A 25925-nucleotide genomic window follows, 5' to 3' on the forward strand; every position below is an offset into this window, starting at 1 on the left:
AACGCAGCAATCAACAAAAGAACACAAGAAAAACACTTGAGACACACTAGAGCCATTCAATGCATCCTGAATGTGGTGTTGTTCAGCTGCTCTCGATTAAATTGTTTTTCACTCGATGTTTGTGTGATGCTTATGAATGAAGCGAGGGTTATGTTGTTCAGGCAGCAAAACAATTATCTATCTATCCTGAGGCCCCTGAGACAGATGTGTGCATAAAGAGATGTGAGAAGGTTGGTGAGGATCTTCTGATGGTCTGGCCAAGGGTCTTAGAGCAGCTCCTTTGAATTTAGACGCTACTGGAAACGCCTCAGGGTCAGGGCGGTCCTCGTCTCTCATACACCAAGAACTTGCTGTCCTTTCTATTCTTCTGCATCACACTTGTGTTCTCCGGCACCACCACCCCCCTCCTCGGGTTCATTGGTGGACTCATCCTTCAATGTTTCCCAGTGACCCTTTATGTTCGCACCCCTTAACGGAGCAAAGTTGTGCAGAGCAACAACAAAGATATTCTATCCAGAGGAAACTGCAAATGTGCTCCCAGGTCGACACAAAGACTTCTGAGGAAACCAATGATCTTCCTCTACCCCAGCCAGCCCACCACATCCATCGTCAGATCGCAGAGTTCCTGAACAGCCCTGAGCAGACAACAACTTTCAAATGCCCTACTCTCAGGATTCCTCAGCTTAATTTCTGTGAAGCGTCAGATCATCGGGTCGCTCTGCAGATCCCACAAAATCGATCCAAAATCCAGGTTAAAGGTCACCAGCTGTGATCTGGTCAACTTCCCTGGCTATTGCAAGCATGGTTGAGCAACATATATACGCACTGGCATCACAGCATCAACGATACCAATCTCTGTGACACCATTATGATTGGAAACAACAGAATTACTATTGTATGTCCATGGGTGATTTCAACAGCATGACCATGCTGGTCATGGGCATGGAAAGAGACCAGATCAGAGTTAATCTGGATCTTGGGGCAGTGTCATTGATATGGTTTTCCTGTATAGAAACCACAGAATCTCTACAGTGCAGAAGGAAGCCATTCGGCCCGTCGAGACTATGCTGACACCAATCCTACCCAGGCCCTATCCCTGTCATCCCACATAATAACCCCGCTAATCCCTCTAATCTACTTGTCCCAGGACACTAAGGTGTAATTTATCATGGCCAATCAACCTAACTCACAAATCTTTGGACTGTGGGAGGAAACTGAAGCACCCGGAGGAATCCCACGCCGACACGGGAGAATTTGCAGACTCCACACCGACAGGGACCCAAGCCACGAATCAAACCCAGGTACCTGGAGCTGTGAGGCAGCAGTGCTCACCACTGTGCCACCATACCGCCCGTAATCGTGTAGGCCAATCACACCAACTTTGTGGGATCTGTAGATGACTCGGTGATCTCACTATCTGGGGTTATGACAGGTCAGATACAGAGAGCGAATAGCTAGCAGGGTGGCCTTCCAAACTTAACCTGAAGACAGTCCTTGACCCAAAGCAACAGTGCCAGGCTGGTGCCTCACTGCCCTGCTGATGAGGAGGCTGCAAACTGGCTGAAGAATTTCAAGTTTGACATCTAGTTGCTCAACAGTCTATACAACAGTAGTAGTCACTGTCCTCACCTACACTGCCCTCTCATTGGCCTTCAGCCTTTTCAATCTTTCCTTCACGCATTTGTTGCCAGACTTGTTGCTGGTGCCTCTGACCAGCTTCCTTCTTCTTCTGCCTGCTTCTCCTCTTCTTCTCAGAGGAGAAGCCTCCATCTGAGTCAAAGCCCGCATGGCTCAATGCACAGCATTAACTGCACAGCAGCCAGGCTTTAAAGTGGCCATTTTGACTAAGGGGACTTCAAGTCCTGAGCCCCTGAATGTTAACCAAGGAAATATTGCAAGATCATGCAGCTGCTCAAAGTAATAAGGACACTATCCTACCACACACGGCTATCAGGCTCGGGTGGGATTGTGGTCAGTGCAGACCCGATGGGACAAATGGCCTCCTTCTGCACCATAGGCTCTCTAAGATTTCCCATGGTTGGCAGCTCCAACAACAGTCAAGAAGCTTGACACGATTCAGGGCAGAACAACCCACTTGATTGGCACCACATCCACAAACATCCACTCCCTGCACCACCAACGCTCAGCTGTGTGTACTATCTACAAGATGCACTGCGGAAATTCACCAAAGATCCTTAGACAGCACCTTCCAAACCCATGACCACTTCTATCTAGAAGGACAAGGGCAGCAGAAACACAGGAACACCACCACCTGCAAGCTTCCCTCCAAGCCATTCACCATCCTGATTTGAAAATATATCACCGTTCCTTCACTGGCACAGGGTCAAAATCCTGGAATTCCCTCTCTAACGACACTGTGGGTCAACCCACAGCACGCAGACGGCAGCAATGCAAGAAGGCAGCTCACTACTACCTGCTCAAGGGCAACTAGGGATGGACAATAACTGCTGGCCAGCCAATGATGCCCATGTCCCATGAATGAATATAAAGCCTCCTTAGTTCTTGCTTTGCCACAGTGCTGTGGCTTTTTATGCTGCTCTTGCTCATGAAGGAATGGCCTAGTATGAATTACAACCACTTGTGTAGCCCACGCATCAACTGTAAAAGTGTGTTAGTATGTATTCAATTCCATTCTAATGCCTTTTTAGTGATATTAATTGACCCTTTGACTTTTAAGATAAAGCATCTTCCATAATATCCAATTTGGACATGATGAACATCTCCAGATATCATTTCACCCACTGTAACAGTTTGAAGTTTAATTATTATTGTCACAAGTAGGCTTGCACTGCATTGCAATGAACATAGAACATAGAACATAGAACATTACAGCGCGGAACAGGCCCTTCGGCCCACAATGTTGCGCCGACCAGTCTTATTTTTAAAAAAAAACATTGACCCACTAATCTAAACCACTCCTTTTTCGTCCATAAACCTATCCACCAATCTCTTAAACGCCCCCAAACTAGGCGCATTTACAACTGCAGCAGGCAGGGCATTCCAGTCCCTCACCACCCTCTGGGTAAAGAACCTGCCCCTGACATCCGTCCTATAACTACCCCCCCTTAATTTAAAGCCATGCCCCCTCGTGCTAGATTTCTCCATCCGAGGAAACAGGCTATCACCATCCACCCTATCTAAACCTCTAATCATCTTATATGTTTCTATAAGATCCCCTCTTAGCCACCTTCTTTCCAGTGAAAACAACCCCAAATCCCTCAGTCTCTCCTCATAGGACCTCCCCTGCATACCAGGCAACATCCTGGTAAACCTCCTCTGCACCCTCTCCAAAGCCTCCACATCCTTCCTGTAATGTGGGGACCAGAACTGCACACAGTACTCCAAGTGCGGCCGCACCAGAGTTGTGTACAGTTGCAACATGACGCTGCGACTCCTAAATTCAATCCCCCTACCAATAAACGCCAAGACACCGTATGCCTTCTTAACAACCTTATCTACTTGATTCCCAACTTTCAGGGATCTATGTACACATACACCTAGATCCCTCTGCTCCTCCACTCTATTCAAAGTCCTCCCGTTAGCCCTATACTCAACACATCTGTTATTCCTACCGAAATGGATTACCTCACACTTCTCCGCATTAAACTCCATCCGCCACCTCGCGGCCCAGCTCTGCAACCTGTCCAAGTCACCCTGCAAACTTCAACACCCTTCCTCACAATCTACCACACCTCCGACTTTGGTGTCATCAGCAAACTTACTAATCCACCCAACTATACCCTCATCCAGATCATTAATAAAGATTACGAACAGCAGTGGCCCCAAAACAGATCCCTGAGGCACACCACTCGTAACCGAACTCCATGATGAATAATTACCATCAACCACCACCCTCTGTCTCCTATCTGCTAACCAATTCCTGATCCAAGTACCTAAATTACCACCAATCCCATACATCTGCATTTTCTGCAGAAGCATACCATGGTGAACCTTATCAAACGCCTTACTAAAATCCATATATACCACATCTACTGCCTTACCCCTATCCACCTCTTTGGTCACCTTCTCAAAGAAGTACTGTGAAAATCCCCCAGCTGCCACACTCCAGTGCCTATTCGAGTACACTCAGGGAGAATTTAGCATGTCCAAAGCTTCTAACCACCACGCCTTTCAGATGGTGGGAGGAAACCAGAGCACCCGGAGGAAATCTATGCAGACACGGGAAGAACATGCAGACACTGCACAGATAGAGACCCATGACCGGAATGGAACCTGGGTCCCTAGTGCTGTGAGGCAGCAGTGCTAACCACTGTGCCACTGTGCCACCACTGAGCATGGTTGAGTTGCCCCATCCCACAAACCAGCACCCAAAATTCTGCCCCAGGAGTTTGGAAGACAATCATGACAACTTGGCTGCATTATGGTCCATCAGCTGTGTATCTAAAGAGGGAAACAGGGTGTTTAGTTCTCTAGGTGGCAAACTGTGGAGTGAAGTAACATTGAGTATTTTAGCACAGCATAGCACTACTACAGCGTCAGTACCCAAGTCTGAATCAGATGACTGTCACAAAATATCCATCAGCAGTCTGGGAGCAGCAACAATATTCACTCTGAAATCATGAAACAATACTTACATATTGTACTGGATCCAGGTCCAACGTCAAAGTGAGTTCCATAAAGACTTCTCAGAGCCTCAACTGCATCCGAAGCTAGTTTATTCTGAAATGGACAGATCAGTTTACAAACCTGATTACGAAATATAATAAAGATTATAATGCAGGACACTGGGGAAGGATTCCCTGTTCCTGCACTGTAATGTGCCTGCTTTTTCCATCTCCACGCTGTCTAAACAGCAAGTGGATCAGTGGTCAACATCAGGAGGAGGAACCTACTGCGACACGGCTGCCACACTGTGGGAGAATGTCCACGCCCCTTGGGCAAATAGATTCTGTGTTGCAGCTATATATACAGTTCTGCTTTTCCACAGTCAGGATATATTGGAAATCGTTTGTTGAAGAACTGATTGCTGATGCTGTTGTGGAGACAAAGTAGATTAAATTTAATGTAGAGAAGCATGAAGTGATAAATTTTAGAAGGAAAAATCAGGAGATCCCACATAAGTTATTCAGTCACAGGTTGCAAGGGCATTCCAAGTATCAGAGATAGTCTGGTCAAGACATACCCGCTGGAATTCTACCACCCCGCTCGCCATAGGAAACGGTGCAGGCGAGGGGCGGTCAATGGGAAGTTCCGTTAACCTCAGACAGAATTTTCCAGTCTCTGGTCGAGCAAGGCTATAAATTCCACCCACCAACTCACATCTGGAAGCAGCAGACCAAAGCTGTGCAGGTTGGGTGGATTGGCCATGATAAATTGCCCTTTAGTGTCTGAAATTGCGCAGGTTAAGTGGATTGGCCATGCTAAATTGCCCCTTAATGTCCAAAGATGGGCAGGTTAGATGGATTGCTCATATTAAGTTGTCCATTAGGGTCCAAAGCTGCACAGATTAGGTGGGTTGGCCATGCTAAGTTGCCCTTAGTATCCAAAGCTGCACAGATTAGGTGGATCGGCCATGTTAAATTGCCCCTTAGGGTCCTAAAATGTGTAGGTTAGGGGGATTAACAGGGTAGGTGAGTGGTGTTACAGGGATAGGGCCTGGGTGGGATGCTCTGTCAGAGAGTCAGTGCAGACTCGATGGGTCAAACGGCCTCCTTCTGCACTTTAGGGATTCGATGATTCCTGCACCTCCAGCTATGATCACCAATACCTTACTAAATTGTGCATTGTTAAAGGGACTGCAAGGGATGAGAGAGCCGGGTTTTATATGTACACAAACTGTTGAAGGTAGCAGGGCAGGTTCAGAAAGCAGTTCACAAGGCATACAGAATTCTGGGCTTTATTATTAGGGACATAGAGAACAAAAGGAAGGCACTGGAGAATGAGCAGAAGACTCTGACTGAAAATGTAATGGGCGTGACAGAACTCAGTTACATTGAGGGATTAGGGCAGCTGTGATTATTCTCCCTAGAGCAGAGAATGTTAGGAGAGATTTAGTCGAGATGTTCAAAATTATGAGTGGCTTTGAGACAGAAAGAAACTTCCCACTGACAAGACAGTGGGTAACAAGAGGTCACTTACCTAAGTTAAGAGGCTAAACAAAGGGAGATGAGAGTTTGAATGCAGCGAGTTGTTCTGATCTGGAATGCATTGTCTAAAAGGGGTTGTGGAGTCAGAGAAACGTTCAAAGCGCATTGAATATGAACTGGAAAATGGAAAATATGTGTCTACTGTGAGAGAGCAAGAAAGTGAATTTAATTTGTAACTTGGACAGAGAGCTAGCACAAGTGCAATAGACTGAATGGCCTCCCTCTGTATAGTGTGATCATACGTCATGCATGAAAGTAGCATTTTCCAGATGTCATGTAATGGGTCATAAATGAGGCAGTGGCTACAACATAGTAAGGGTTTTATCCACACAGTGGATACAGTGGATGCACAAGCAGCAAGGAGTTTTGTACAGTGGACAAGCAATTTACATAAATGCCCTTAATTAATTCAGAGTTCATCTGTGAGATGCAGTCACCTACCAGTTCATCGTGGTCAACTGCCAATGAGTAGCTGTAGGAGTATGGGAATATACATTTCTGGGAGTATGAGTGGATGGTGAGATAAGCCTTGATGGTGGATCTGTGGTTACGGATGAAATCTGCAATGGCCTTGACCTCCTTTTCAGATTCTATGTTTGGTCCACAGTAAATTTCAGAACATGGGTTTCTTGAGGCTCCTTTGCCTGCAGGTTAGACAGGTGTTGAACAGTTACAATAGTCAGCTTCTACTGTTTGACATTCTATACCTCTACCACAAGCTGTGGATTGCAGATAAAGAGCTGAATCTTTCCCCCTTGTATCCCCCCCTGCCCCCAGCCCACTGATGCATGCTAATGTCAGGCATGCAGATGGGGAATTTGGGTGCTTATGTCATGGGTACCCAGTCCCTTTATCTCCCAAGAACCATCACTTGAAGTGTGGGTCTAGAGCAACATTGAGGTTGCCTCTAAATGTACAAGATGGAGGGAGAGAGCCTTATAACAACCTCCTCACCCTCTGTACATTTGAGCTTCTTTTTAAAGCTTATGGCCTGAGGTGTCCACTGCGGGTAAGACAACTGCAGACTTGCAGTCAACTCCAACTCAGCCTGATTCACTTAAAGTCTCCTCTAATGGCTGAAGATTCTGCCTCAATGAATCTCTGGAGGGCATGGGTCAGTGCCATTAATTGTTCGTAATGCAACAGTAGATTGACAATGTCACAGACAAGACCAAGGTTGGTGTGGAAAAAGAAACATGCAATACCAGACCCGGACTAAGAGCTTTTCTGAGCTTAGGGCTGAGATGTGTTGATGGAGCAGAGTAGACAAAGTGACAATTTACACCGAGTTGTGCTATACCACATCTGGGATGATTAGGTAGTACAGTAGCACAGTGATTAGCGCTGCTACTTCACAGCGCCAGGGGCTTAGGTTCAATTCTGGTCTTGGGTGACTGTGTGGAGTTTGCACATTCTCTCCATGTCTGCATGGGTTTCATAGATCATAGAACCTTACAATGCAGAAAGAGGCCCTTCGGCCTATTGAATCTGCACTGAACACAATCCCACCCAGGCCTTACCCCCATATCCCTACATGTTATACCCACTAATCCCTCTAACCTACGCATCCCTGGACACTAAGGGGCAATTTCTTAGCACGGCCAATCAACCTAACCCACACATCTTTGGACTGTGGGAGGAAACCAGAGTACCCGGAGGAAACGCACACAGACACGAAGAGAGTGTACAAACTCCACACAGACAGTGACCCGAGCCAGGAATCAAACCCAGGACCCTGGAGCTGTGAAGCAGCAGTGCTAACCACTGTGCTACCATGCCGTTTCCTCCGGGTGCTCCAGTTTCCTCCCACACTCTAAAGATGCGCGTGTTAAATTGATTTGCCATGCTAAATCCTTCCCTAGTGTCAGAGGGGTTATCAGGGTTAATACGTATGGTTATGGGGTTGTAATCGGCACAGGGTCAATGGGCTGAATGGTCTCCCTTTGCACAGCAGGGATTCTATGATTCTGTGATATTTCTATTCACCTGGTGGACACCAGGCAGTTGGCATGTCCTTGAGCCACCAGCCTCCTGCCACCAGTGGTTATATCCAGTTCTCCTGAGCACGCGACAGGGACAAGTGTCCCTTGCCCCTTTTGGCAACAACCGTCAGCCAGATAAATTTCCATCAGCTGGGAGTTACTTACCAGTCACTCCACAGGATTTCCAAGGAAAATTAGCCTCACTAGGTAAAACACCTCAGACCTAATCTCAAAAATATTCATTGCACGTGTATGTCACAGCCCTACGACACTATCAATATCCGACTGCATTTTAACGCGGGCTCGAGTGGAGGAAGTGGCTGTGGTTTTCCCACCAAACTAACTGGGGGGAGGGGGACCAGGGCCAAAAGGGGACAAAAAAAGGTAACAATCATCTTTCCTTCCTAGGGCCTAGAGAAAGCTATATCTCCCTTGTTTTGCACTCTTCCCCGTCCTCCTGACTGCCAGAGGCCACCCACTGGGCTTTTGGCAGCCGCCAGATAAATTTCCATAGCATGGGAGTTATTTGGCAGCCACTTCACATGATTTCAAAGGGAAATTAGCCTCAGTAGGTAAAATACCTCAGGCCTAATCTCCAACTCAGCCCAACCCACTGCCCAACTAGAGTTCAAAGTGGCAGCAAGTCCACGTCAGATCCAACAACTCCCTTTAATGTAAAGTTCAAAGTTTATTTATTATTGTCACAAGCAGGCTTCCATTAACGCTGCATTGAAGTTACTGTGAAAATCCCCGAGTCGCCACACTCCAGCACCTGCTCGGGTACACACAGGAAGAATTCAGCGTGACCAATCCACCTCACCAGCACATCTTCCAGACGGTGGAAGGAAACCGGAGCACCCAGAGGAAACCCACGCAGACACGGGGAGAATGTGCAGACTCCACACAGACGCAAGCCAGGAATCAAGCCCGGGTCCCTGGTGCTGTGAGGCAGCAGTGCCAACCACTGTGCCACCATGCAATTGTATTTAACTACTTTATAATGCTTAATTCCAGTTTTACTGATATCACACAGCCTGAACTCAACTGTTGAGACTGTTACTCCCAGTGAAGGCCCGCTGTGTAACTTTCTCCCATTACAGTGTATGCCACTGAATGGAACAAGATTGGGCAAAACTCAATAGTCACCGAACATCATCATTAACAATTTTCTGTGGGACCCTAGGCGCTGTGTGGGCAAAAAGCAATGTTGAAATAGTTTTAGGTCCTCGATATTTAATTTTGATCATCGCAAATAAAAACACATTGCCCTACATCGAGAAATGTGTCGGTTAAAATGCTAAGACTTACCACACCATCTGGCATTGAAGTTCCTGTTGGGATCAGTGCCCACACACTCAGAGCCAGGATTCCTGGATCGTGTCTTCCTCCAAAGCCGATCCTGCGATGAGGCAAAGTGGCCAAGGGCATACATAAAAGAGCAGCAAAACCTGGGAATCAGGGTTACCAGTTAAGCTTGACCAAACGGGTCTTGTATACCTTAAAATGGAACTCCAGTGTTACTGGTGACTGATTTTTGCTGGGAACTGCACATTTTGGAATGCTTTTTTCTGATAGATAATATCCTCACCCTCAAAGTCTTATGCTTCCATATTTCCATTTTCTTTCAGTGGAATATTTGAAATCGGATGGTGTGGTAAATATCACCTTGATTTCTTGGCACATTGTTGTGTCACCCCATTTCTAGAGAAATAGAACCATAGGACCATAGAAAATCACAGCTCAGAATCAGGCCCTTTGGCCCTTCTTGTCTGTGCCAAACCATTTTTTGCCTAGTCCCACTGACCTGCACTTGAACCATATCCCTCCACACCCCTCTCATCCATGAACCCATAAGTGTTAAAAGTGACCCCGCATTTACCACTTTATCCGGCAGCTCATTCCACACTCCCACCTGATGAATGTCTGATAAATTCTGAAATTTCCTCCCTAACTTTATCTACAAATTCTGAAATTTCTTCCCTAAATTTATTTACCTCTCTATCTTGCTTTTCTCCTTTAAGATGTTCTTTAAAAGCTACCTCTTCGGCCAGGGTTCAGGCCATTTGCCCCGAAAACTCCTGATAAGGTTCGGTGTCAAACTGAAGCACCTGAAGGAAACCCACGCAGACACGGGGAGAACGCGCAAATGCCACACAGACATGGCCAGAACTTAACCCGGGTCTCTGGCCTTGCCACCACGCTGCCCCTGTGCTGCTGTGGGCTTCAAGCTTTCTGTCAAGGTATATCTGTTCACATATGCCTATATTTAGTAAATGAACCCACAACTGTAAAAAAAAGGGATAATCAGCCATGGATATCTAAGGAAATAAAGGAGGGTATCAAACTGAAAGAAAATGCATGCAAAGTGGCAAAGATTAGTGGGAAACTAGAGGATTGAGAAATCTCTAAAGATCAACAAAAAGTCACAAATGAAGCTATAAAGAAAAGTAAGATAGAATATGAGAGTAAACTAGCTCAGAGTATAAAACAGATAGCAAAAGTCTCTACAAATATATAAAATGATAAGAAGTGGCTAAGGTAAACATTGGTCCTTAAGAGGATGAGAAGGAGGATTTAATAATAGGAAGTGAGGAAATGGTCGAAGCACTGAACAGGTACTTTGCGTCGGTCTTCACAGTGGAAGACACAAATAACTTGCTAAAAATTGATGACAAGGCGGCTATGGTACATGAGGAACTAGAAATGTTCATTGTCACTAAAGAGGCAATGTTGGGCAAGCAAATAGGGCTAAAGGTAGCTAAGTCTCCTGGCCCTGATGGAATGCATCCCAGGGTACTAAAAGTGATGGTGGGGAAAATAGCAAATGCGCTTGTGATAATTCACCAAAATTCGTTGGACTCTGGGATGGTCCCCGCAGATTGGACAACAGCAAATGTGATGCCACTATTTAAAAAAGGAGATAGACGAAAGGTAGGTAACTATAGGCCGGTTAGCTTAACTTCTGTAGTAGGGAAAATGCTTGAATCTATCATCAAGGAAGAAATAATGAGACATCTGGATATAAATTGTCCCACTGATAAAACACAGCATGGGTTCATGAAAAGCAGGTCATGTTTGGTGGAATTGTTTGAGAACATTATGAGCATAGTGGACAATGGGGAACCAATGGATGTGGTATATCTGGATTTCCAGAAGGCATTCGACAAGGTGCCACACAAAAGGCTGCTGCAAAGATAAAGGTGCATGGCTTTCCAGGTAATGTATTGCATGGATAGGGGATTGGTTAACTAACAGAAAGCAGAGAGCAGGGATAAATGGGTGTTATGCTGGTTGGTGATCAGTGACCAGTGGTGTGCCTCAGGGATAAGTGTTGGGACCGCAATTGTTTACAACTTATATAGATGATTTACAGTTGGGCACCAACTGTAGAGTGTCAAAGTTCATAGATGACACTAAGATGAGTGGTAGGGCAAAGTGTGCAGAAGACACTGAAAGACTGCAAAGGGATATAGATAGCTTAAGTGAGTGGGCAAAGGTCTGGCAGATGGAGTACAATGTTGGTAAATGTGAGGTAGGAATAACAGCAAAATGGACTATTATTTAAATGTTAAAAATTGCAGCATGTTGCTGTGCAGAGGGACTTGGATGTCCTTGTGCAGGAATCTTAAGGAGTTGGTTTGCAGGTACAGCAGGTAATCAAGAAGGCAAATGGGGTGCTGTTCTTCATTGCCAAAGGGATGGAGTTTAAAAACAGCGAAGTTATGTTGCAACTGTATAAGGTGGTGGTGAGGCCACACCTCGAGTATTGTGTACAGTTTTGGTCTTCTTACTTGAGAAAGGATATACTGGCATTTGAGAGGGTGCAGAGGAGATTCACTAGGTTGATTCCAGAATTGAAAGGGTTGGCTTATGAGGAAAGGCTGGAACTATACTCATTGAGATTTAGGACTGAGTTGAGGAGGAACGTCTTCACACAAAGGGTTGTGAATCTCTGGAATTCCCTGGCCAGCGAAGCAATTGAGGCTACCTCATTGAATGTTTTTAAAGCAAATATAGAAAAATGTTTGCACATTAAAGTAATTAAGGTTTATGGTGAATGAGCGGGTAAGTTTATTTGTTTGTTTATTTATTAGTGTTTATTCAGTGGATAATGGAGATCCTGTAGATGTAATATATCTGGACTTCCAGAAGGCTTTGATAAGGTGCCACACCAAAGGTTTATTCACAAGGTTAGATCACATGGGATTAAGGATAATTTATCAGCTTGGATAGGTGACTGGCTCATGGGCAGAAGACAGAGAGTTGGAATAAACAGGTTTTTTTTCTAGATGGCAGGAAGTAACTAGAGAGGTGTCTCAGGGTTCAGTACTTGGGCCCCAGCTATTTACAATCTGTATTAATGACTTGGATACAGGGATAGAAGGCTCTTTAGCCAAATTTGCAGATGACACACAAATAGGCAAGACAATTAATTGCAATGAGGAAATATGAACTATACAAACGGGTATAGACAGGCTCAGAGAGTGGGCAAAAATGTGGCAGATGGAGTTTAATGTGGATAAGTATGGGGTCATGCATTTTGGCCAGAAAAAATGGGAAGGTGGCTTAGTGTCTAAATGGGGAGAACCTTTGGGGTGTCCTGGTGTAGAGGGATCCGACTGTCTTTGTTCATGAGTCACAGAAAACTAGCATGCGGGCACATCAGATAATAAAGGAAGTAAATGGAATGTTGGCATTTATAGCTAAAGGAATGGAATACAAAAGTAAGGAAGTATTGTGGCAACTATACAAGCCATTGGTGAGATTTGGTCCCCTTATTTGAGGAAAGATGGAGTGGCTTTGGAGGCAGTTCAGAGGAGGTTCACTAGATTGATTCCAGAGTTGGGGGAGGGGGATGGGATTGTTGTATGAAGAGAGATTGAACAGTTTAGGCCTATACTCTAGAATTTAGAAGAATGAGGGGAGATAAAATTGAGGTTTACAAGATGATGAAAGATATGGATAAAGCAGACATGGTACAGGTGTTTCCTCTTGTGGGGCATTCTGGGACGAGAGGTTATAGTCTTAAGATAAGGGATAGCAAATTTAAAACAGAGTTGAGGAGAAACTACTTGTCCCAAAGGGTTGTGAATCTGTGGAATTCGCTACCCCAAATTGTGGTGGATACTGGGACAGTGATTAAATTTAAGGAGGAGTCAGACAGATTTTTAAGTGGTAACGAGTTGAAGGGTTATGGGGAGAAGGCAGAAAAATGGGTATGAGGAGCAAATCAGCCATGATCGAATCATGGAGTGGACTCGATGGGCCAAATGGCCTAATTCTGCTCCTGTATCTTATGAACTTATTTATTAGTGTCACAAATAGGCTTACATTAACACTGCAATGAAGTTACTGTGATAACCCCTAGCTGCCACACTCCAGTGCCTCTCCAGGTACACTGAGGGACAATTTAGCATGGCCAATGCACCTAACCAGCACATCGTTTGGACTGTAGGAGGAAACCGGAGCACCCGGAGGAAACCCATGCAGACATGAGGGGAACATGCAGATTCCGCACAGACAGTCACCTAAGCCAGGAACCAAACCCGGATCCCTGGCGCTGAAAGGGAGCAGTGTTCCTCCAGTCCCATATCCTCCTTGAAAATTCCTTTCCTTGACCTCTGGCCTTTTGCATATTCAAGAAATTGTACAGGATATACAGCATAGAAAACAGGTCATTCATTTCAAATAGTCAAGGCCATTGTTTATACATTCATGAACCTCCTCCTATACATCATCATAGGCTTCTTCCTTGTTCCTCATATGCTTGTCTAGTTTCCTTTATGATACATCTATACAAAACACTGCTGTCGTGATGCCCTCGAGCAGGCCAACAAACGATTCACCACAACTGAGAGCATTTAACCCTCACTGTCAGAGGATGCAACAGGATATAGATAGATTGGAGACTTGGGCACAGAAATGGCAGATGGAGTTTAATCCGGGCAAATGCGAGGTGATGCATTTTGAAGGATAAAACTTAGGTGCGAATTATACTGCAAATGGCAGAACTTGTAGGAATATTAATGTACAGAGGGATCTGAGCATGCAGGTCCACAGTTCCCTAAAAGTGGCAACACTGGTGGCCAAGGCATATGGCACATGGTTGCCTTCATCAGCCGGGCATTGTGTACAAGAGTTGGGAAGTCATGTTGCAGCTATATATTGCACATTCTCCCCGTGATTGCGTGGGTTTTCTCCGGGTGCTCCGGTTTCCTCTCACATCTCAAAAACGTGCTCTTAGTCTGATTGGTACAACAAATTGTCCCTAAATTAGTCTTCCCTCAATCTTCCCCAATAGGTGTAGACAAAGGTCATGGGTAGAGGAAGGCACTCAATGTTAAAATGGCGGTGCGGGCTCGTTGGGCCGAAGGGCCTGTTTCCCCTGCTGTGTTGTTCTTTGTTCTTGTTCTTTGTAAACCTTGGATAGGCCGCATGTGGATTATTGCATGCAGTTCTGCTCACCACACACACAAGCTTTGGAAAGAGTGCAAATAAGGTTCACCACGACGTTCCCTGGTCTCGAGGATGTTGGCTGAGGAGAGGTTGAATGAACAAGGATTGTTTTCACTGGAAAGACGGTGGCTGAGGGGAGACCTGATAGAGGTTTATGAAATTAGGAGAGACACTGACATAGTGAATAGACAGAAGTCTTTTTCAGGGTCAAAGCATCAGAAAAGTTGGAACAGTCTGAGGAGCCTGTCTCCAGAAAAGAGAACACTGAAGGGTGACCTGATTGAATTTTGTGGAGCAACAGAGGGACATTGGAGTTAGGAATAGGGATAGGCCACTCTGCCCTTCCTCGAGCCTGCTGCAACATTTAATACTATCATGGCTGATCTGGTTGTGGCCTGAGGCCCACAAGCTGAGACCACAAAAAGATCAGCCATGACCTTATATAATGACAAAGCAGGCGTGAGGGGCCAGATGGCTCCTAGTTCCTATGTCCTTATTTACAACATGCTTACTCATTCCCTTATAAGTGATTCATGCCTTTACATCACCATAATACATGCAATAGGAACAATTACCTTCCAAAATACTTCACATATTTGAATCTTACCGTGGTCCAAGTGTAAGCATAGCCATCCACATTAATTACAGGAACAACCAGAAAATCCAGTTCATTGACAAGCGTGTTCAGGGTTGAGCTTGTTCCAAAATTTCCAACAGCCTGTGAAATGTATGAGCCATTGTTTCGTTGAACATCACTGGAACATGATTCTCACTATCAATTCCAATAGAAAATCCCCAAATAGATGAGTTTCCATGACTGACCTCTTTCACGAACCACTGGCAAAATGCTGGAGAAATCCACTCCCTGGCATGCATGCCACAATCCAAGAAAATGGCAGGCTTCAACGAACCTGTTCTGCTGCCAACCTGTAACAAGAGATTGACACACACGCACGTACATACACTATCATTCTGCATCATTCTATATTCTATATCACACTATATCGGGGCAATCACAGTTTCTCAAAGCAGGTGATTCACTTCTGACGTGTCTCAGCAGGGTGGGGCAGAGAGATCTGAAATTATTGCAACAAAATCTAAAACTGGGAGATGTGATCTTACCCGGAGGAGATAGATGGGTCGATCCTCATAGCTCCGTCCAATTTCAAGCCGAGAAATCAACTTTGGGTTTTCTTTGGCCATGGTTGCCGTCCAAGATTCAATCTGCAATTGATTATCAAGTTTTAACAGCCACTGGAAATACTTTGAATACAGTGCATATATATCTTTTGCTAGTAGAAAAAAATGTGTGAATACATCTTATCCATAAAGCCCATTACGCCCATGTTCATTAATGTAATGCCTTGTCCTGGTTACCCACTGCAATCTCCTCCAATCCCATATCCTCCCAAAAAATTCCTTTCCTTGACCTCTGCTCTTTTGCATATTCATGGAATTATAGTGGATGTATACCATAGAAAACAGGGCATTCAACTCAAAGAGTTAAGGCCAATGTTTATGGCGCACACAAAACTCCTCCCATCCTATTTGAATGCACCATCGTAGGCCTCTAATTCCTTCTTCCTCATATGCTTGCCTAGTTTCCTTTATAACGCATCAATACTATTGGCTTCAACCATTCCCTGTGGTACTGAGCTCCATTCCCACCACTCGTTGGGTAAAGAGCAGGAGAGTCTTTACCAGATGTACCCAGATGTATTCGCCTCCACCTTGTTCCATCAGGGAAAAGATACAAAAGTCAGAGGACACGTACCTCTAAGGACTTCCATCAGGTCATTGAGGTTAAACTACTGGAATATGAACTCCCTGGTTAAGGATTCAATTGATGGGTCAATTAGGGAGTCCTCCCCTTGTATTTAACAGGGAGTGTCAGTTCCTCTGGTACTCCCGAAGATAGACTGCTGACTGATAGGACTCTGTGCACTACTGTCGGAATTGTAAACAAAGGGGCTTTGGTGAAGGGACTTCTACCTCTGAAGACTTATTGCAACTGACTCAAGAACAGCTTTATCCTTGCTGCCATCAGATTTTTGAATGGACTTACCTTGCAATAAGTTGATCTTTCTCTACACCCTAGCTATGACTGTGACATTACATTCTGCACTCTCTCCTTTCCTTCTCTATTTACTTTGTTTGTATAGCGCCAAGAAACAATACTTTTCGCAGCGCACGTGTGACAATAATAAATCAAGTCAAATCAAAATCAAAAGATGTGGCACCATTAGTACTGTTATGTACCCTGAGTGGGGTACTTCAATATCTATCACCAAGATTTGTTTGGCAGTACCACCACAGACTGAGCTGGCTAGGTTCTAAAGGGTATAAGCAGTAGACTGGGACTACGGCAGGTGGTGAGGGAACCAGCAAAAGGCAAAACATACTTGACCTCGCCCTCACCATACTGCCCGCTGCATCTGTCCATGACAATATCAGTAGGAGTGACCACTGTGCAGTCCTTGGGGAGACACAATCCTGCCTTCTCCTTGAGAATACCCTTCATTGCGTTGAGTGGCACTACTACCATGGTAAATGGGATGGACATCAAACAGATCTAGCAATTCAAGACTGGAGGCACTGTGGGCCATCAGCAGAATTGTACTTGACCACAAGCTGTAACCTCATGTTACCTGTGTTTAATGCTCTGTCCACTCACATTGACTGTACCTTTAAGACTTGATTAGCTGTAAAGACTCACATTCCAATCATTATACATATCCCCCACTCAAACATCATTACCAAACCAGGGAATCATCCCTGGTTCAATAAAGGGCTCAGGAGGACATGCCAGAGTTAACAACAGCCACACCTAAAAATGAGGTTTCAATCTAGTGAAGATACAGCTTGGGACAAATTTTATTTTTAAATTAATTCATGGGATGGGGCTACACCAGCATCTATTGTCCATCCTTACTTGCCTTTGTATGCCAAACAGCTTTCGCAGCAAGTGATGAGTCAATTTATTAGTCACAAGTAAGACTTACATTAACACTGCAATGAAGTTACTGTGAAAGTTCCCTTGTCACCACAGTCTGGTGCCTGTTCAGGCGAATACACCTAACCAGAACGTCTTTCAGAATGTGGGAGGAAATCAGAGTACCTGGAGGAAACGCACACAGACATGGGGAGAATGTGCAAACTCCACACAGACAGTGACCCAAGCCAGGAATCAAACCTGGGTCCCTGGCGCTGTGAAGCAGCAGTGCTAACCACTGTGCTACCATGTTAATAGACAGGCCTAAGCATTTCTGCAACCAATGGTCTAAGTTCTGCAGTCCTGCCATGAATGATAGTAATCAATTAAACAAAAAGTGAAATTGCTGGAAAGTCTCAGTAGGTCTGGCAGCATCTGTAAGGAGGGAAAAGAACATAGAACGTAGAACACTACAGCGCAAACAGGCCCTTCGGCCCACAAGTTGCGCCGATCATATCCCTACCTACTAGGCCTATCTATAACCCTCAATCCCATTAAATCCCATATGCTCATCAAAGAGCTGACATTGAGTCCAGATGATCCTTTGTCAAAGTTAAAAGGACCATCTGGTTTCAGATTCCAGCATCTACAGTAATTTGCTTTTATCTAGTGGTCAATTAAACAACTCACTGGAGGAGCAGGTTCTACAAATATCCTCAATGATGGGGGCGGCATCAGTCCAAAAGATAAGGCTGGAGCATTTGGAACAACCTTTAGCCAGATATGCTGAGTGGATGACCCATCTTGGTCTCCTCCCTAGGTTGCTAGCATCACCGATGTTTGCCTTCAGCCAATTTGATTCACTTCATATGATATCAATAAACAGCTGAAAGCACTGTATACCACAAAGGCTATGGGCCCCCTGACAACACTCCAGAATTATAGGGAGGGGATAGCTTGATCTTGGAATTGGACATAGCTCAGCACAACACTGGGGGCCAAAGGGCCTGTACTGTGCTGTAATATTCTATGTTTCTATGTAACATTCTGGCAACAGTACTGAAGACTTCAGTACTTTCCACACCTCTAGCCAAGCTCTTCCAGTATAGTTATTGCACTGGCATTTACCCAGCAATCATGATGTGGAGATGCCGGCGTTGGACTGGGTTAAACACAGTAAGAAGTCTCATAACACCCAGGTTGAAGTCCAAAAGGTTTATTTGTAGCAAATGCCACTATTGTTGCACTTGCCTGGACTTGCAAACTCTCACTAACTTTTCTGCCTGGAAACAATACGCATCTTTTTAACCTGTGCTTAATGCTATCTCCACTCACATTGTCTGTACTTTTAAGACTTGATTAGTTGTAAAGACTCACATTCCAATTATTATTCATGTAAATTGAGTTTGTGTCTTTATATGCCCTGTTTGTGATCAGAACTCCCACCCACCTGACGAAGGAACAGCCAGTTCCAAAAGCTAGTAGCGTTTGCTACAAATAAACCTGTTGGACTTTAACCTGGTGTTGTGAGACTTCTCAGTGTGTTTACCCGGCAATGCAGAGAATTGCCCAGGCATGTCCTGTACACAGGAAATAGGACAAGTCCAACTCAGCCAATTACTGCCCCATCACTCTATTCTTGGTCATCAATAAAGTGATGGAAGGGGTCATCAACAGCACTATCAAGTGATATTTACTCTGCAATAACCTGTTCATGGACACTCAGTTTGGGTTCTGCCAGGATCACTCAATTCCTGACCTCATTACAGCCTTGGTTCAAAAATGGACAAGAGTTAAACAATGGAGGTGGGGTGAGGGTGACTGTCTGTGACATCAAGCCAGCGTCTGACTTACTATAGCATCAAGGAGCTGTAGCAAAACTGGAGTCAATGGGAATCAGGGGAAAACCATCCATTGTTTGGAGTCATACCTGGCACAAAGGAAAATGGTTGTGGTGATTGGAGATCAATCATCTCAGCCCCAAGACATCACTATAAGAGTTTTTTAGGATAAGGTAGTCCCAGGTCCAATCATCTTCAGCTACTTCATCAATTACCTTCCTTCCATTATAAGGTCAGAAGAGGGGATGTTCACTGATGATTGCACAATGTCCAGTATCATTCATGACTCCTCAGATACTGAAGCAGTTCATGTCGAAATGCAACAAGACCTGGACAATATCCAGGCTTGGGCTGACAACTGGATGGTAATATTCAGCTGTATTTGGCAGGTAATGAACATCTCCAGAAAGAGAGGATTTAACCATTGTTCCTTGATTCTCAGTGGCATTAGCATTACTGCATTTTCCCACTCTCAACATCCTGGTGATTGCCATTGACCAGAAACTAAACTGGACTAGCCATATAAATACCATGGCTATTAGACAAGGTCAAAAGCTAGGAATCCTGGAGCAAGTAGATCACCTCCCGACTCCCCAAAGCCTGTCCACCATCTGCAAGGCATGAGTTAGTAATGTCATAGAATACGCTCCACTTGCCTGGATACCATCCAGGATGAAGCAAGCATTCCTTTCCATTTCCCATTCACAAGCATTCAATCCTCCACCTCCCCACCCCCCCACCATCCTTGAACAGTGGCAGCAGTGTGTACCATCTACAAGATGCACTTCAGAAACTCAACAAGGTTCCTCAGGCAGCACCTTCCAAACCCCCAACCATTTACCATCCAGAGGACCAGATACCTGGGATTGATTTGATTTGATTTATTATTGTCACATGTATTAGCATACAGAGAAAAGTATTGTTTCCTGTATGGTATACAGACAAAGCATACTGTTCATAGAGAAGGAAACAAGAGAGTGCAGAATGTAGTGTTACAGTCATAGCTAGAGTGTAGAGAAAGATCAACTTAGTGCGAGGTAGATCCATTCAGAAGTCTGATGGCAACAGGGAAGAAGGTGTTCTTGAGTTGGTCAGTACATGGTCGCAGGTTTTTGTATCTTTTTCCCGATTGAAGAAAGTGGAAGACAGAATGTTCGAAGTGTGTGGGGTTCTTAATTATGTTGGCTGCTTTTCCAAGGCAGCAGGAAGTGTAGACAGAGTCAATGGATGGGAGGTTGGTTTGTGTGATGGATTGGGCTACATTCACGACCTTTTGTAGTTTCTTGTGGTCTTGGGCAGAGCAGGGACCAGACCAAGCTGTGATACAACCAGAAAGAATGTTTTTTATGGTGCGTCTGTAAAGGTTGGTGAGAATCGTAGCTGATATGCCAAAATTCCTAGCCTTCTAAGGAAGTAGAGGCATTGGTGGGCTTTCTTAACTATAGTGTCAGCATGGGGGGACCAAGACAAATTGTTGGTGATCTAGACACCTAAAAACTTGAAGCTCTCGACCCTTTCCACTTCGTCTCCATTCATGTAAGCAGGGACATGTTCTCTTTTACACTTCCTGAAGTTGATGACAATCTCCTTCATTTTGTTGACATTGAGGGAGAGATTATTGTCACCACACCAGTTCACCAGATTCTCGATCTCATTCTTGTACTCCGTCTCGTTATTGTTTGCGATCCGATCCACTTTGGTGGTATCATCAGCAAACTTGAAAATTGAGTTGGAGGGGAATTTGGCCACACAGTCATAGGTGTATAAGGAGTAAGGTAGGAGGCTGAGGACACAGCCTTGTGGGCACCAGTGCTGAGGATGATTGTAGAGGAGGTGTTGTTGCATGTCCTTACTGAACACCACCTATTGGAGGTTCCCCCACAAGTTGCTGACCATCCTGTCTTGGAAATATATCACCTTTCCTTCACTATCGCTGGATCAAAATGATGGAATCCCCTCCCCAACAGCACTGCAGGCATACATACACCTCAGGAACTGCAGCAGCTCAGGAAGACAGCTCACCATAATTTATTGCACCAGAAATGGGCTAGCCACGCTGGATATCTGGTGCCGGTAAGATCACGAAAGGTGAGAAATCAGACACGAACCTGATTTCTCGGCTCGCACACAATCTTACCGGCTCACCCTACTCATCAGCCAATGGGGTACAATTGTAAGATCACCCCCATGAACATAATTCAGGCTGCTTTTCCAGTGCAGCATACAGGGAGTGCTCTCCCGTCAGAAATGTCATCTTTTGGATGAACATTAAACTAAGACCTATCTGTCTCATAAGTGGATGTCAAACATTCGAACCAGGACAGGTGAATGCTCCCTTTGCTTTAACCAATATTTATCCATCAACCAGCAACTAAAACAAATGATCTGTTCACTTATTACTTTGCTGTTTGAGGAAGCTTGCTGTAGAGAAATTGGCTCCCTCATTTCCGACATTACAACGACTTCACAAGTACTTAATCCACTTGGTGAATCCCTAATGTTACAGTTGTCATTGTTAAGAGGTCTGTGGAAAACATCTCAGAGCACTTAAGGCATAGTTAATTCATATGGTCAATTCTAATTCACATGGCTGGATCAATTTTCTTGGTCTTTTTCCAAGAACAGACATTGTTATCATGATTATTAACATGAATTGAGACAGTCAGGGATTAATATTACATTAACAGGTTTCAGGGCTACCAACTAACACATTTCATTCCTTCCTCCTGTCCACATGTCCATCCTTGGCTTTTTGTAATGTTCCAGTGCACCTCAACGCAAACCGGAGGAACAGCACCTCACCTTCCGAATGGGCACTTTACAGCCATCCAGACTAAACATTGAGTTCAACAACTTCAGCACATAAACTTTCCCTTCCACCTTCACCCAATTTCCATTTTTTCTTTATTTCATTGTATTTCATCTTATCATCCTTCTTTCTCACTTCTATTTTTCCACTTCTCCAATCCAGCTCTTCCCACCCCCCCACACTCCCCCCACTCCTCCCTCCCACCCCCCAGCTCTTTCAGGGCAACTACCATAATCCTCAGGCAGTCCTTACCCATCTGTACCCTCTGTTCTGCTATTCACACATTCTGATCACTTTATGGACACTTCTAGCATCATCTCAGCTTTCTGTATCCTCACTTACACTCCTTCTGTCCAGTTCCAGACCGCCGCCCCCCACCCCCCCCCACCTCCCCACTCCAAGTCACACCCTCATAGTATGAATCTCTGCTGATTCTCTTTGCTCTCAACCCTGACGAAGGGTCAAAACGTTGACTCTATTCACAAATGCTGAGATTTTCCTGCATTTTCTGTTTTTGTTTCAGATTCCAGCATCCACAGTATTTTGCTTTAATTTCATTCTTTCTGTTGGGCAAATGTACCAGCTCGACGAGAATATACCAGACTGGGAAAAGGACAGCTAAATAACATCGTAATAAGAAGTCTCACAACACCATTAAAGTTCAACAGGTTTATTTGGAATCAGGAGCTTTTGGAGCGCTGCTCCTTCCTCAGGTGAGTGGAGAGTTAGCTTAAAAGCATGCATATATCGACAGAGATGCAACTGCAAGATAATGATTGGAATGCAAGTCTTTACAGGTAATCAAATCTTTACAGGTACAGATAACGCGAGTGGAGAGAAGGATAATCACAGGTTAAAGAGGTTAAAGAAGAGGTAATCACAGGTTGTCACAAGCCAGGACAATTAGTAGGATTTTGCAAGCCCCAGGCAAAATGGTGGAGGTTACACATAGTGTGACATGAGAACAGTGATCTGAGGATGGCCTCAACTGGGATCTTGGGTTCATGTCATACTACGTGCAACCCCACCATTTAGCCTGAGCTTGCAAAATCCTACTTATTGTCTTGGCTTGAGACACCTCTCTAACCTGTGACTATCCCTCTCTCCATTCACATTATCTGTACCTATAAAGACTTGATTGCCCATAAAGACTCACATTCCAAGCATTACTTTGCAATTGCATCTCTGTCTATATATGCTGTGTTTGTGAACCCAACTCTCCACTCACTCACCTGAGGAAGGAGCAGCTCTCCAAAAGCTCGTGATTCCAAATAAACCTGTTGGACTTCAACCTGATGTTGTGAGACTTCTTACTGTGTATACCTCAGTCCAATGCTGGCACTTCCACATATAAATAACACAATGATACAGATCTAACTGGTTGGTAAAACCATCTCAAGATGGTTGAGATGGACCTACTTCTACTAAAACTGGCCGACATTTGAAGGAGCACGTCTACAAAAGAAAATAGAAACACTTTCATATTTACCTGCTCCCAACTATGATAACTTTCATAATCATAGCTGAGTGATCGGGTTTGCTTGCGGTCAAACTGGTTCTCAATCAAGGTCTGCAGATTCTCAGTTAATAGCCTGAAAAGATACAATGTTTCTTTTAATTAAAGAAGGTCTACTTATACGATTATAATGCTCAGCAAAAATCAATACAGGATCTGAAACTGACTCATATTTCAATCCAATCTTCTCCAGTCCAGCCTGGACATCCGAGACGCAATCAGCAAGGACCCTGAAATCCACACTCCTGTTTGTGGTCACCAGCTCCACTGACTCTGGATGCCAAAAATCAACCTGCGCACATATCAATAACACAGTTAATGGCTTCATTCAATCAAACTCCATCAAGTATTGGCGTGTGAACCAGCAACAACAAACCATACCTTCATAGAACGGGACACATTCCTTACAAACTGCAGGTGCTGTTCATTTTGCGGCCACAGACGCAAAACTTTATCCCTGTCAACCCAACGGAAAGTAAATGGTCAGATTTAGTTTACGAGATAGATTCCTCCCCCCGCCCCTCTTCCCATCATGGCACATTCAGGGGAATTCTCACCCGGGGTAATGTCGCCCTGCGGAACCCGAGATGGCGACAGCTGTCACAAAACTCAGGAAAAATAACCTTCCCATGGTTTTCCTAGGATTGCCGGAGTCTGTCAGATGAGGAACGCATGCAGCATCCAGGTCAAGCATCAGATTGATATCGGACCTGCAGCACATCACACACCCTACTTCCTTATGGAGCCTGGAATTTGCATACTCATGTATGTGACAAAGTGGACGTGTTTGTTCATACCGGTGCAGGTATGTGCGAGCTTTGTCTCGTTGTGTGATAGCCTTACCCGTTCACTGTCTCCAGCTACTCCCTTAATTAGGTAGAATCGGGATGCTCCAGGACTTATTGGGCTATCAATCTTCTGTTTCAATCCACTTCATTCTATTTCTAAAGCACTTCAGAAAGTTTCTGTCAAATATGGAAGATGATGGCTCTACAAAGGGTTGTGAACTTGACCTATCCATTGACTCCATCTACACTTCCCACCGCCTGGGAAAAGCAGCCAATATATTCAAGGACCCCATGCATCCCGGACATTCTCTGTTCCACCTGGGAAAAAAAACCAGAAGTCTGAGATCAGGTGCCAAGCGACTCAAGAACAGCTTCTTCCCTGCTGCCACCAGAGTTTTGAATGGACCTACCATGTATTAAGCTGATCTTTCTCCACACCCTAGCAGTTACAGTGAAACCACATTTTGCACCCTCTCCTTTCTTTCTCCCCTATGTACTCTATAGTATAGCGTGCAAGAAACAATACTTTTCACTGTATCCCAATACACATAACAATAATAAAGCAAATCAAATCAAAATAAAAGGTGCCTGTAGGATTTCATCTTCCAGAAGGGAACTATTGTATAAACCAATATAGAAATATGACAGTGAGATCAATTGTAGAGATACAATCGTGAGTTTTAAGGGGCGTCTGGACAAATACATGAATAGGATGGGAATAGAGGGATATGGTCCCCGGAAGGGTAGTGGGTTTTAGTTCAGTCGGGCAGCATGGTTGGTGCAGGCTTGAAGGGCCGAAGGGCCTGTTCCTGTGCTGTAATTTTTTTTGCTCTTTGTTAATTAAGGTTTACTTTGTATGTAGGAGTTAGGGTCAGCAATAGGCCATTCAACACTTCGAGACTGTCCACCATTCAATTTGACCATGGTTGATCTGGATGTGGTCTCATCTCCATTTTGGCATCTGCCCCTCATAACCCTTGTCTATCAAAAATCTGTCTGACTTTGGTATTATCTATGCCTCATTTAGTAGCACTGGTGAGTGTAGTTCATGGATTCAAGTCTCACTCTGCAGCCATGAGGGACAGTGGATCAAGGTTGAGGTCAGCTCCTGTCTGCTCTCATGAAGTGGATGTAAAAGATTTCATGGTAATATTTCATAGCAGAGAAGAATATTTCTGCCCAATATTTACCCCTCTATCAGCGGCATTAAAAACAATTTATCTGGTCCAAAGATGTGACATTAGGTGGATTGGCCATGCTAAATTGCCCCTTAATGTCAAGGGGATTAACAAGGTAAATACATGGGGCTACAAGGATAGGGCCTAATGGGATTGTTGTCAGTGCAGGCTCAATGGGCTGAATGGCCTCCTTCTGCATCCTTGGGGTTCTATGATTCTTCTATGATTATCATATTTCTAGACTTGAGACAATGACTGTATTCTAAAATAATGAATTGGCTGGAAAGCACTTCGG

General features: G+C 44.6%; 1 protein-coding gene across 1 annotated transcript in view; it reads right to left on the reverse strand.

Annotated features, from left to right (window-relative positions):
- The window catches only part of LOC145341110 (carboxypeptidase B-like), a 30018-nt gene extending 5636 nt beyond the window's left edge, over positions 1–24382 (reverse strand). The window contains exons 1-10 of the mRNA XM_080185972.1: positions 24222–24382; positions 24046–24121; positions 23832–23956; positions 23638–23740; positions 15689–15790; positions 15389–15493; positions 15174–15284; positions 9419–9509; positions 6570–6772; positions 4617–4701 (exon numbers count right to left, since the gene is read on the reverse strand). Of these exons, the coding sequence (XP_080042098.1) occupies positions 4617–4701; positions 6570–6772; positions 9419–9509; positions 15174–15284; positions 15389–15493; positions 15689–15790; positions 23638–23740; positions 23832–23956; positions 24046–24121; positions 24222–24358 (1138 nt within the window). The 5' untranslated portion in view covers positions 24359–24382. The remainder of the gene's footprint in view (positions 1–4616; positions 4702–6569; positions 6773–9418; positions 9510–15173; positions 15285–15388; positions 15494–15688; positions 15791–23637; positions 23741–23831; positions 23957–24045; positions 24122–24221) is intronic.
- Positions 24383–25925: the final 1543 nt, after the last annotated feature.

This window comes from Carcharhinus amblyrhynchos, chromosome 3 (assembly GCF_965287045.1).
Source record: "Carcharhinus amblyrhynchos chromosome 3, sCarAmb.v2.hapA, whole genome shotgun sequence".
Taxonomy (NCBI): Eukaryota; Metazoa; Chordata; class Chondrichthyes; order Carcharhiniformes; family Carcharhinidae; genus Carcharhinus; species Carcharhinus amblyrhynchos.